At 38.9% G+C, this 14613-nt stretch overlaps 1 protein-coding gene across 1 annotated transcript; it reads left to right on the top strand.

Annotated features, from left to right (window-relative positions):
- Positions 1-9196: 9196 nt before the first annotated feature.
- LOC131944542 (signal peptide, CUB and EGF-like domain-containing protein 2) lies at positions 9197-12023 on the top strand. Its single transcript, XM_059305216.1, has 2 exons — positions 9197-9327; positions 11032-12023. Exons 1-2 carry the CDS (start codon positions 9279-9281, stop codon positions 11847-11849), a joined length of 867 nt encoding a protein of 288 aa, XP_059161199.1. The 5' UTR covers positions 9197-9278; the 3' UTR covers positions 11850-12023.
- Positions 12024-14613: the final 2590 nt, after the last annotated feature.

The following is a 14613-nucleotide window of genomic DNA, read 5'->3' as shown; positions in this document are numbered from 1 at the left end:
AAAGGAGTGAGAGATCTGAATGCTCTAAGCTCTATATCAGTGAGGCCTTAGTTGAACTGTTCAAGTGAATTCTTGCTGGGAGCTGATGGTCTTCATCAAGAGAACGTTGAATGTGTAGTTAGGTTCTTTCATGTGATATATTGGTTACATTAGGCTTGTATCAATGATACATTGTTACATTAGGCTTGTATCAATGATACATTGTTACACTAGCTGTGTACAGATGATACATTGTTACACTAGCTGTGTACAGATGCTGTATTGTTACACTAGCTGTGTACAGATGATACATTGTACAAATGCTGTTCTCAACACTTTATTCTTGTGTCAACTTTTTTCTACTAGCAAAAAGTCTTTCAAGGTCATGTCTGATGGCTTTCTCTGGCTGATGTTTGAATTAACTTAAGCTCTGAGTTTCTAGGTTTAGCTCTGAGATGTGGGGGATAGGAATCTCTAGGCCAGACTTGTTACTCTCTCCTATGGTGAGTTGTCGGCCAGGCCGTCAAGGTTGTGCATTTGGACAAGTTGGGGGGGGGGGGGGGGGAATCTGTCCCCACCATCTGAGAACCACCGTGTTAAGTTGATGTGGCGATGCCACCACCATACACAGCTGCGGTCATCTATCTGACCAACTGGCGCAGTGGTGGTTTTATACCAAGTGGTTATGTGATCGACCATGTGACAAGCCTCGAGCTGCCATTAAGATTCTGTCTAGTTTGTTGTTTCTGTGAAACAGTCAAGTTGGCAGCCTCTTGCTAATTCTCACTTGTCAGTGTGGGCAGATAGAAAAATGAATTGTTCATCTAGTGCCAGGAATTGGCAGCAAATTCTCTTTCAATATTGGGCCAGTTTTGTCATAGTTGCCGGTTTTATGTTTAGATCAGTCTGTGGCTGATGTAGCCACTGTAGGGTAGCCATTGGTTGGTGGCCACTGTAGGGTAGCCACTGGCTGGTGCCCACTGTAGGGTAGCCACTGGTTGGTGCCCACTGTAGGGTAGCCACTGGTTGGTGTGCCCACTGTAGGGTAGCCACTGGCTGGTGCCCACTGTAGGGTAGCCACTGGCTGGTGCCCACTGTAGGGTAGCCACTGGCTGGTGCCCACTGTAGGGTAGCCACTGGTTGGTGCCCACTGTAGGGTAGCCACTGACTGGTGTAGCTACTGTAGGGTAGCCACTGGTTGGTGCCCACTGTATGGTAGCCACTGACTGGTGTAGCTACTGTAGGGTAGCCACTAGCTAGTGTAGCTACTGTAGGGTAGCCACTGGCTGATGCCCACGCTAAGTATAAGGTAGTTCTGCTATGCTCCTTGCCATCTTTCACCCTCAGCGCTATGCAGGGGAACTAATTCAAAAATCTCCAGTGTATTTAAGAAGAGTTACCGTAGTCAGGCTGCCATCTATTTTATGGTGTATCTTTATTTTTCTTAAATAAAATGACAAAAAAAATGTTTTGTTTTGTTTTGATCCACATGTCATTTCCTGCTGGAAACTTAATAGTTACGTATAACATGACGTCATTCCGATGAGAGGTGGGTCGCTGTTCTATATTTAGATTCCTCCTTAACTCAAGAGTCAAGGTTTTATAATAGTAATAGATGCGTAACACATTTTTTTTTATTCTAGTAGGAGTTTGATAAACCACGAAGTGACACAGGCTAATTGTTTTTACACAGGCTAATTCATAACATCTTTACTGTCTACTTGACCTGGCCAGTGGCTGTTGGCCTACATGAATTACTGCAGCTGTTGGCCAACATTAATTACTGCAGCTGTTGGCCTACATGAATTACTGTAGCTGTTGGCCAACATTAATTACTGTAGCTGTTGGCCTACATGAATTACTGCAGCTGTTGGCCAACATTAATTACTGTAACTGTTGGCCAACATGAATTACTGCAGCTGTTGGCCAACATTAATTACTGTAGCTGTTGGCCTACATGAATTACTGTAGCTGTTGGCCTACATGAATTACTGTAGCTGTTGGCCAACATTAATTACTGTAACTGTTGGCCAACATGAATTACTGCAGCTGTTGACCAACATTAAATACTGTAGCTGTTGGCCAACATTAATTACTGTAGCTGTTGGCCAACGTGAATTACTGGAGCTGTTGGTTACATTAATTACTGTAGCTGTTGGCCTACATGAATTACTGTAGCTGTTGGCCAACATTAATTACTGTAGCTGTTGGCCAACATGAATTACTGCAGCTGTTGGCCAACATTAATTACTGTAGCTGTTGGCCTACATGAATTACTGTAGCTGTTGGCCTACATGAATTACTGTAGCTGTTGGCCAACATTAATTACTGTAACTGTTGGCCAACATGAATTACTGCAGCTGTTGACCAACATTAAATACTGTAGCTGTTGGCCAACATTAATTACTGTAGCTGTTGGCCAACGTGAATTACTGGAGCTGTTGGCCAACATTAATTACTGTAGCTGTTGGCCTACATGAATTACTGTAGCTGTTGGCCAACATTAATTACTGTAGCTGTTGGCCTACATTAATTACTGTAGCTGTTGGCCTACATGAATTACTGTAGCTGTTGGCCAACATTAATTACTGTAGCTGTTGGCCTACATGAATTACTGTAGCTGTTGGCCAACATTAATTACTGTAGCTGTTGGCCAACATTAATTACTGTAGCTGTTGGCCAACATGAATTACTGTAGCTGTTGGCCAACATGAATTACTGTAGCTGTTGGCCAACATGAATTACTGTAGCTGGTGACGTGTTGGCTGACCTCGGGAAGACAACCCAGCAAAAGTGTGGCTACCAGCAGACGACAACGCTTATCGGGTGAACTGATCTAAAAATAGATAGCCTCGCAAATTAATCGAGCAAAAAGAAAAACGTACATGTTTTTACAAACTTTTATTTCGTTCGCAACGGCTGTCTGTTGCAAACCTTGATTTTGACCCACTTCTAAATCAGCGATTTCGTTCAATATTTCCAGATGCGTCCCACTTCGATGAAAATACAAAATCTTTTTTTTAAATTTAATTAGATGTTTAATTAGTCATTAAAGATTAATTAAAAGGTTTCGGATATAAGGGGAGAAAATAAAATTAAAAGCTAGCGAGCACTCGATATTGAGCAACCCTAGGGGAGATAACTAGCTAGACGCGATCAGTCTGCTGAGCTGTGGTTCACGCCGAATGTTTACAATCGTAGAGACAAGTTAGTAAAGGCTAGTAGGGGCAGATAATAGATTTTATTTTTAAACGATTTGAAACTAACTGAGGTAACACGATTAAGACTAGCGTTCGCTTGATCAGCTTGCTGTCGTCTGTAAACTGTGTTCACGCTCGGCTGGTTTCATGGGGCAGAGAATCGTCTCTCAGAGATCGCGTGCCACTGATGGTGTTGTAAAGCAAGTCTTTTTAGTCGCAGCATTGGTAGTGTTGACTTATTAAACAAATACTAAAAATATTTCCAATAACAAGCAATGAAAATAAGAAATAAAACTAATTTGTTTTCTTTCATAAAAGCTTTGATTGCTAAAATTTGCAAAAGATCTCATGAGCGACCAACGCTTTTATATACAAAGCAAATTAGTTTTATTTTCTAATTTCATATATTTAAAAGCTTGCTATTAGAAAGATTGTTTAGTTTTTCATTTCAATAGTAAATAGGGCATCAATCTTTCCCTCTACGGATCAGTTTCACATGCTTGGCTGGGGGGGGGGGGGGTCCTTTATTAGTGTAGTTTTGTTTACCTTGCTTTTAATCTGCGTTAGTAAAAAAACAAGTTAATAAAAAGTGACAATTAAAGCGCAATTTCCTTGTTATCCATAACAATTTTAAATCGAGATAAACCATATATTCAGCAAATAAATAATGCAACAAAAGTAGTTTAATAATTCAAAACAAAATAGAAACCAGTATGGAAATTGCGCTAAAAAAAAGACAACTATATTAACCTATATCCGAGTAGGCCTACACGATGCTCAGTTAAAAAAAAATACAAGTAGTAAATATCATCCTAGGCCCTACACGATGCTCAGTTTAAATAAACCGGGAGTGATCTCCCCTAAACTTTCTCGAATATTCTAATATAACACTACGGGGGATGGCAACTCGGGATATAGACTTCTAGACATGATTTTTAATCAATTTTAAATACTCAAATTTTTAAAAATAGAATATAATCTCGTAGAAAAAAGAAATGCACACCAAATAAAGATGTGCATAATAGTGCGCAATATTATTAGTACTTTATAAATTTACATGCGTTTTTTGAGAAATCGGAAATAGCGTAAATAAGTACTTCCGGTCAACGGAAATTACTCCAAATTTGACATAAGGTAGAGAATTAGATCTTTTACTCACATGTGAAATTTCATTTATCTATCTGAAATAGTACTCAAGTTATAGGCTTTTGAAAAATTCAAAGTAGAAAAAGTACCACTTCCGGTTATCGGAAATCGCTTATAAGTTGATACGGATCTACGATTTTGATAAAATACTTATATATGAAATTTCATCAACCTAGCTGTAACGGTACTCAAGTTATCGTGTTTACACACGGACACACACACACACACACTGACAGACACACAGACATACGGACAAGATTGCAAAATTATGTTTTTCCGTATCAGTGAGATGTAAAACGTCGAGATTTGCAAAAATCTCGGTTTTTTTTTTTTTTTTTTTTTGCACGATTACAAGACTTTCTCTATACTTCGTATATACGAGAAAGTAAAAAGTAGTAAATATTTTTTTGTGACCGAACGAAAGGATATTTTTGAAAACGTTCTTCGGCAATATTGTTCTAAATTATGGCAGGAATCGATTGGTAAATGTTTCAAGTCGCTAAGTGGTCTGGTTGCCGAGATATGGGCCAAAAACTGCATTTTTTCGAGGTTTTTTGGCTTTTCCGGGAAATCCAGGAAGGAATTCCGGGATTTTTTGGGCCTATGTTCATCCTCGGAACTTGCTTAACATATTTGCTTTGGAACTAGTCCTCTATATTGCTTCGTTGAGGAGGAGATACGACTTAAAGCTGCGGACACGCTGCGGACACACATCCATCCATCCAGAAATGACGAGTTAATAATCGCAATCCCCCAGTATGGAAATTGCGCTAAAAATTGAATCAGGAGTTATCCATGAACTGTGTACTAAAACTAAAGCCGATCTTGGGACTTTATGAGTTTGTATTGTACTGTGCCTATTGACACAACATTCATACGTTACTTTACTTACCAGCTGGAAAAACCAGACTTTTAAATACTTGCTAGTTTTTATTTTGGTGCATCTTGTTGTAACAAGTGATCATAGATATTGATATTTGACTGATTTGTTAGTATTTAATACTAGCCTTATTTACGGTTTACACACATTCAAAATCTGCTCATGATCTTTTTATTCCTACTTTGGCTAATCGCCCCAAGCCGTTTCACAAACTGGCTGGCCAATATCCGAATCATTAGAGCACCTCACGGTATGGCTCGACATTTCAACATGCACCGAATATCACCACTAGTGCAGCCAGCCATGCAGAGGTCGGACGGTGTCAAGTATCTTTTGTCGCCATAAAATCTGTGACAGGCGTCCACGCAGCTCTGGTTCAGCTTGCAGTTCACGATACAGTTGACGGTGTCAAGTATCTTTTGTCGCCATAAAATCTGTGACAGGCGTCCACGCAGCTCTGGTCCAGCTTGCAGTTCACGATACAGTTGACGGTGTCAAGTATCTTTTGTCGCCATAAAATCTGTGACAGGCGTCCACGCAGCTCTGGTCCAGCTTGCAGTTCACGATACAGTTGACGGTGTCAAGTATCTTTTGTCGCCATAAAATCTGTGACAGGCGTCCACGCAGCTCTGGTTCAGCTTGCAGTTCACGATACAGTTGACGGTGTCAAGTATCTTTTGTCGCCATAAAATCTGTGACAGGCGTCCACGCAGCTCTGGTTCAGCTTGCAGTTCACGATACAGTTGACGGTGTCAAGTATCTTTTGTCGCCATAAAATCTGTGACAGGCGACAACGCAGCTCTGGTCCAGCTTGCAGTTCACGATACAGTTGACGGTGTCAAGTATCTTTTGTCGCCATAAAATCTGTGACAGGCGTCCACGCAGCTCTGGTCCAGCTTGCAGTTCACGATACAGTTGACGGTGTCAAGTATCTTTTGTCGCCATAAAATCTGTGACAGGCGTCCACGCAGCTCTGGTCCAGCTTGCAGTTCACGATACAGTTGACGGTGTCAAGTATCTTTTGTCGCCATAAAATCTGTGACAGGCGTCCACGCAGCTCTGGTCCAGCTTGCAGTTCACGATACAGTTGACCAGTGACCGGTGCTCTTTTCCTGCGGATTGAAACGTTCTTTTTTTTTTACTTCTATTCTATCCAGAGTATAGAGGAAGTATTGTAATCGTGCGCAAAAAGTGTTATATAAGAATATTCGAGAAAGTTTAGGGGAGATCACTCTCGATTAAAAAAAATATTAACAATGACCACTTGATTTCAACATTCTGTAGGTTGCTGAGGCAGTATCTATATATATAATTCTCTTCTGGGAGCCGTTAGAAAACAAGCTGCAAGCGCCTCCTTACAGTCCCCTCTCTTTCTCTCTATCACTATCACTACCACCCCCACCCCATCCCCCACATGGTCTGGTGAGTTGTGGTCACGCTAAATTAAATGTTTACAAATCGTAGAGCCGGGTTTAGTGACGGCTATTAGGGGCAGATAATTTAGTTTGAAACGATTTTAAACTTACAGGAGGTAACTAAGAAGAGGCTGCTTTCACGGAGGAGGGGGGGTGTAGGGTAGGGGTTGGGGGAAAGGAGGGGGGGGGTAGGGGTTGGGGGAAAGGAGGGGGGGGGGTTAGTATCGTTCTTAACGACCTACTGATAGTGTTTTAAAGCAAATATTTTCAGTGGCAGCATTGGTACTGTCGAATTCACAAATTATGAATTACTGAAAAGTAGAAAATAAAACAACTAAATAGCGGCGTATGATACGCCGCGGGTCGGCTCGTGTAATGTGTTTGGTGTGTGTCGATTAGCGAGTAAGTATTTAATGTGTGTGGTGTTTATTTATGGTGATAAAACCTGGGTCTTACCTCACTGCCACCTGTCACATGGGTCTGTCACCTGGGTCTTACCTCCTTTGATGTCAGGTCATGTTGTCCTACAGCAGATGTTGTGACAGTGACAGATGTTTGTTGTGACAGTGACAGATGTTTGTTGTGACAGTGACAGATGTTTGTGACAGTGACAGATGTTTGTTGTGACAGTGACAGATGTTTGTTGTGACAGTGACAGATGTTTGTTGTGACAGTGACAGATGTTTGTTGTGACAGATGTACTCACCTGTCGTCAAGACGATGCCAGACAAAACAAATGCCAGGAGCAGCTTCATGACCGGAGCTCCTAGAGCAGACGATTGGTCGAACCTTCTAGACTAAAGCGAATCTTCTAGAATCTAGACTAAAGCAGATCAAATGGACAATGTGTTCATGCCTCTCAACATTATACGTCCTTTACCAACCAGCACAAATGATTGTTTCCCCACACTAATCGCCACTAGATGGATTACTATGGATTGCTGACTAAAGATAAACAAATGCAACTTTTTATTAATTAGGTTCGATACAACACCTTTGTGTGTGTGTGTTTAATATATATATATATATATATATATATATATATATATATATATATATATATATATATATATATATATATATATATATATATATATATATATATATATATATATATGTGTGTGTGTGTGTGTGTGTGTGTGTATGTGTGTAGATGCATATATTCATATACATCCATATGTGTCTATTTACATAGATGATTTAATGCGAAACAAACAAAAAACTAATTGCTTTGCTCCTATATTTTTATTATTATTATTTTTTTTTTTAGAAAACTTTGTTTTAAGGCGCCTTCCCACGTAACTCAAGAAAACCAAGGCGCCTTCCCACGTTGATCACGAAATAGCCCGACACACAAACAGGTTTTTACTCTAACAAGGTCATGTCCGAGATTGTCAAGTTTATTCTGTCGTGTCTTACAATCCTTATCTCTAGCCCCACGAGTCACGTGTTCTTACGTCTTATCTCAGTCAGACGTTGTGTTTCTTGGTCGTGCCATGGTCAGTCTTAAGGTCATGATAATGGTCAGTCTTAAGGTCATGATAATGGTCAGTCTTAAGGTTCTGATAATGGTCAGTCTTATAATGGTCAGTCTTAAGGTCCAGATAATGGTCAGTCTTAAGGTCCAGATAATGGTCAGTCTTAAGGTCCAGATAATGGTCAGTCTTAAGGTCCAGATAATGGTCAGTCTTAAGGTCCAGATAATGGTCAGTCTTAAGGTCCAGATAATGGTCAGTCTTAAGGTCCAGATAATGGTCAGTCTTAAGGTCCTGATAATGGTCAGTGAGCTACGTGCGATCAAGGCCGTGGGCCTGCTAAGCTTCTGTGGAAGAGCCTTATCGTCTGCTCAGACAATGATGACGTGTAACAGATGTCGGCCAAGGCTGTGCCAGATTTTTCAGACGCCTGTAAACAATTTTAAGCCAAGTCACGAGGATGATTTACAGCCAAGTCACGAGGATGACTTAAACGTTGGGTAACCTAAGATCAGGATTTAGGTCCGTGTTAAGGTCTATTTGTGGACCTGTGGGCCGATGAATGGTGGGTTGGTGGGTGTGTGGGTTGGTGTGGTAGTCAGATAGTTGTGTGACATTTCAAATCTTTGAACTCTGAGTGTACATTTACTTTAAAAGGTATTAAACTTTCAGATGTATTGCTACTAAGCCTCTATCATTTCTACACATGATGAACCTTGAACCTAAGCCACAAGCCCCTAGCCTTCCTACATATGATGAACCTTGAACCTAAGCCCCAAGCCCCTAGCTTTCCTACATATGATGAACCTAAGCCCCAAGCCCCTAGCCTTCCTACATATGATCAACCTTGAACCTAAGCCCCAAGCCCCTAGCTTTCCTACATATGATGAACCTAAGCCCCAAGCCCCTAGCCTTCCTACAGATGATGAACCTTGAACCTACGTCCCTGCCCGTCACGAAGACCAGAAACTGCGGCCCGGATTTTAAAATATCTGCCAAATCAGGCACGAATTTTGTTTTTTAACAAAACTAAAAGTTGAAACGTTGTTTTGAAAGATGGAACCACACCTGTCTCCGTCTCACGGGTCTGGCATCCAGCTCTTGTATAAAACGTCCGTCTGTCACGTCTGCTGCACCACAACACAACCAGCAAATTATTTACAGTACCACCACGACAATCAGAATGGCTGCTCGACATTTTGCCCTGCTACTTTTGCTCCCCGTTTGCTTCGGTGAGTTTTTTTTTTAATAGCTAGGCGGCAAACTTTAAGGACAAATTTTATTGGTCAGTCCAATATTTTAAATAGCTAGGTGGCGAACTGTAAGGACAAATTGTATTGGTCAGTCCAATATTTTAAATAGCTAGGCGGCAAACTTTAAGGACAAATTTTATTGGTCAGTCCAATATTTTAAATAGCTAGGTGGCAATCTGTAAGGACGAATTGTATTGGTCAGTCAAATGATATTGCGAGATGCTGAACGTGATCTATGATATAATCAGAGTTTCTTCCAGGCATCTCTTCTTCGCCCCCCTCCCCCCGAAAATTTTTTACCGTCCCCCCCCCCCCCCGAAAGAAATGAAATTTATATAATTTATATAGAAGATATATACTTTTAACAGTGTCCGCCCCCCCCCCCCGAAGACAGTCTACCGCCCCCCTCCCCCCCCCCGAAAATTTCAAGTGCCCCCCCCCCCCCCGGAGAAAAAAGTCTGGAAGAAACACTGGATATAATGCTATTGGTATTCTGTCAGGCTATCACTCTATCAGACGGTCTATCAGGGAGTCAAGCAATCAGTCAGACATACATTCAAGCAGGCACTAAAAATGTCCAATATTAGAGAAATCGAATGCACTTTTTTTTTTTAATTATGATAGAAAAATCCAAGATTTTAATTTTTAAAGGGTAGTTGTGAGGGATAAAGCTCGGGGTAGAAAGTTTAAATCGAAAACCGCCTTACTTAACAACCAAAACAAATTAATTTATATTATTTTATTATGTCAATCAACAACTGCTAATTTTATGATAACAAACCCTAATTTGGGATATTCCTCTAGCCCGGCTAAATATAAAAAATAATATGATTTAGCTATTCTAGTGTATTTATAGAGCCAACTAAATATTTTTCTGCTTACGAATGAAACAGCCATAAAGTTTAAACTTAGCACAAAAATAATATCAGGTTGTAGTAGAATAGCTTTTATAAAGTAGGATATTAATTTTAAACACTTTGGTATTTATGAAATAGCATCGGCTATGTTAACTTGACGAGACAATTGTTTTATTTTATCAAAATCTCATCCTGAAAAAAAAGTGTGATTTTAAAAACAATAGTTTAACCTTTAATGCTTTTTATTTATTAATTGTAATTCAAATTAAACGTGTTACACTAAATGTTTAAATAATTGAGCTTCGTTTCTCTTAAAGTATTACAAAAGTTTGAAAAAAGTGTAACCTAAAAAATAATCTATACTATACGACCCGGTTATCCGTTGGATAACTATTTTTGGCTCACCCAATCCGCGTTACATCCACTCCAATTTCTCTACTACACACATCCCACCGACCCCATAAGGCTAACCCAACCCTCTCTAATTATTTATATCTCTTTATATCTAAATTCTCGCCGTGTCCGCTCACGCCGCTGCCTATGTAGCGTGTCAAAACAATAAATCGTTAAAATACGATTTTCATTCCTTTATATTTTTTTATTTGTGATATAACTGTATTTGTGTTTTGTTCTGCTTTATTTTTCACACTGAGAAATAAATATTGTACAATATTGGTAAAATTGGCAACTTAATTTTTCTACGTATTATTCGATGTATTATTTTATGACGGTCATGATTTAAAGAAAAATCTAAATTTTTAGCGTCCCTCCAAACTAATTTGTGGCTGAACGTGTTTGTCATGCCTGTTTTTTTATGTTGTTACAGGCGCCGTGAGAAGAAATGCCTACCAAGACTGTGTCCACGCCTGCCCACCGACCGACATGGGATGCCAACAGGCATGCGACCACTTAAAGCCAGCGGCTAGAGAGTCCATCGACAGCTGTATTAACGGCTGTAATGGCAACATGCACTGCGAGATCGAGTGTATTCACAACAACGCCAGAAACAACGTGTCTGACTGCATCCACAACTGCGCCCACGGAGATGTAGATTGTGATATCCAATGCCTGCAAAACAACAAAAAAAGAGCATCAGTCGACAGCTGCATCAACGGCTGTAACGGCGACATGCACTGCGAAATACAGTGTCTTCATGTCAACGCTAGAAACAACGTGTCTGACTGCATCCACAACTGCGCCCACGGAGATGTAGATTGTGATATCCAGTGTCTGCAAAACAATAAAAGAGCATCAGTCGACAGCTGCATCAACGGCTGTAACGGCGACATGCACTGCGAAATACAGTGTCTTCATGTCAACGCTAGAAACAACGTGTCTGACTGCATCCACAACTGCGCCCACGGAGATGTAGATTGTGATATCCAGTGCCTGCAAAACAATAAAAGAGCATCAGTCGACAGCTGCATCAACGGCTGTAACGGCGACATGCACTGCGAGGTCCAGTGTCTTCATGCCAAAAAAAGAAACGCATTCCAAGATTGCCTGCACGCCTGCCCAACTGGAGATATGGGATGTCAACTGGGTTGTGAGCACCTGAGGCCAGTCAAAAGAGGTTCCATCGACAGCTGCATCAATGCCTGTGACGGTGACATGCACTGCGCGATTCAGTGTCTGCATCCTTAAAATGTAAACAATGTTCAATGCGACACCGTAACGTTTCTCATGCTACCACCCCGAGAAGATGAAACACAACTGAGAGTACAAATGTCGTGTTTTTTTCTTTTACGAATGTTGTCCCGTACGATTTTATAAAACTTTTTGAATGACTAAAAATATAAAAACATTATAAATCTACAACCATATACAGAATTTCTTGTTGTTTTTTTAGAATTTACACACAAAAAACATGATTAGAATTTAATATGTTCTACTAACCAAAAGCTAAGGTTGGCTTTAATCATAACATTAACTACAAATTGAAACTTACCTGACACGCCAACTGCAAAAAGAAAGGACACTCAAACGCTTAAATTTTACAAAGATATGTCTCAACATTAGAGGACCAAAGATTTTTAAAATTAGGCAACAAAAACATATAGCAACAAAAACATAGAGCAACAAAAACAGAGCAACTAAAACATAACAAAAAGATAACACAAGTTTTGTAAAAAATGAAACTAATTTACCGTAACAACTTAGAAATGTATGACACAGACAATTTTAATCGTTTTTAAAAACCAACTATGGACCCCGTGCTCTACTCGAATTCCTACCTTTTCAGCTCATGATGCCTAAATTGATATCATGTACTACGTAAATAATACTACAATCATTCGACGACTAATCAAGACTTATAATAATTTAAACGTAAAAAAAAACAATCAGCTCAAAACACAACCTCTCTTGCTCTTATACTTCTGAGAAAGCCATTAGACTGTAAAGAAAGAAAAAAAAACATTTAAAATGACGACATGGGTTCCTACATGATGGATGTCCACTAGGCTACCCCATCAGTTGTCATTTGATCAAAGTTTACTATTTTTATCGCATGGCGGCTTCACAAGTCGACAGCGCGGGCTCCGGTATGGCGTATTGGAGGGGAATATATTTCTCGACAGAGGCTCCCCCATTTACAGATGATTTTGTCCGGTCAAATCCTGAGTCAATTGACTCACTAGACATTAAAGTACTTTGGGTCCCATAAAGCAGTGGCGTGCAGACCTATGTAGATGCCCGGGACCAACTCAAGAGGAAGATGCCCCAATATATACATTATGTATATATATATATATATATATATATATATATATATATATATATATATATATATATATATATATATATATATATATATATATATATATATATATATATATATATATATACATATATATATATATACATATATATATATACATATATATATATATATATATATATATATATATATATATATATATATATATATATATATATAAATGCGTGAATTGATAAAGTGATATATGGTAGGTAAACACTGATATTTTAAATATTGCCTATTTTTTATTGTATATTATTTATTATTATTTTATCTTTCGGTTTGCGGACAAGCTGGGGTTTTATAAGAGAGGCGTAGCTAGGGGGGGGGGGGTTGGAAATCGAAAGTTTTAGGGAGGGGGGTAGGGTGCGAATCGAAAGTTTTAGGGGGTGCAAATCAAAAGTTTGAGCGGGGGAAATTTCAAATCAAAAGTGGTGCAAATCGAAAGTCTGAAGGGAATGCAAATCAAAAGTTTAAGGGGGTGGGGTGGAAATTGAAATTTTGAGGGGAGGGGGTGCAAATCGTAAGTTTGAGGGAGGGTCAAATCGAAAGTTTGTCCCCGGGCGCCGGAAAGGGTCGCAACACCTCTGTTTTGTAGTCATTCACTGTGTCAGACGCGTCCGCCGGGACTCGGAAAGGGCGCGATTTGGCGCTACGGGCTAGACTGTGAGCAATATGCCTTTATGATTGCATTTAAATTGTGTTTATGTTATGAGTGTTGTGTTCGTTTTTTCGTTTTTTTTTTTTTTGCGTTCGTTCGTTTGTGTTGTGTTTAGTTTTGTTCTGTTCCAAAGTTGGTATATTTAAAAATGATTTACCGTGGCGGAGCACGGGATACAGCTAGTATATATATATATATATATATATATATATATATATATATATATATATATATATATATATATATATATATATATATATATATATATATATAATATAATATAAGCGGGCTGGTAGTGTGTCAGTCCTTCCGTCATCGCTATAGATTTTGGAACCATAAAAGTAAACATAGCACCATGCAGTGCTTTTCAGTGCATCGCAAGGTATTATTATAAGTAATAGAGTAGGGTTTGTTTATATAACGACATAAAGTTATTTTATAGCTGCCACTGTCTTTACTCTTTTGCATAACGTAAAGAAAATATTAAATACACGCACATTGCTAAAACATATTAAAAGGATCAATGTCAAATATCATTTTCGTTTATATTCCTAGAAAAAGTAGATACATTTTCATAACAGTAGGGGCGAATTAACTAATTAATTCAACTGGTTTTTTTAAATTTTGCCAAGGGGGGTAATTTAAAAATAAATTCAACTCTCAATAATTTAAGTTGATTTTTTTTTAATTACTACCGCATTGATTATTATATGTTAATGTTCATATTTAAAATAGAAAAATATTAAGATTATTTATACTATTTTCTAATTTATCTATGATCTCTCAAAATCACTATATATTTTTTCGGTGTTATTAAAACAGATGGTGAAATTAGACTTATAGAGAATGCTTGAAAGGCTCTCTCTGTGCGCAGACGCCTGGGAAAACGTGTTTTTAATACTCAACTCACTCTCAGTAATTTTTTTTATTACTACCGCATTGATTATTATATGTTAAGGTTCATAATTAAAATAGAAAAATGTTAAGAT

Source organism: Physella acuta, unplaced genomic scaffold (assembly GCF_028476545.2).
Source record: "Physella acuta isolate Inbredline_101_S28 unplaced genomic scaffold, ASM2847654v3 ptg000497l, whole genome shotgun sequence".
Lineage (NCBI taxonomy): Eukaryota > Metazoa > Mollusca > Gastropoda > Physidae > Physella > Physella acuta.
This window is presented reverse-complemented; position numbering and strand designations above follow the sequence as displayed.

Excerpts from the sequence above, each read along its gene's own strand:
- LOC131944542 (XM_059305216.1), top strand. The coding sequence starts at position 9,279 with ATGGCTGCTCGACATTTTGCCCTGCTACTTTTGCTCCCCGTTTGCTTC. Across the intron at positions 9,328-11,031 it reads TTTGCTCCCCGTTTGCTTCG|GCGCCGTGAGAAGAAATGCC; the intron begins GTGAGTTTTTTT and ends ATGTTGTTACAG.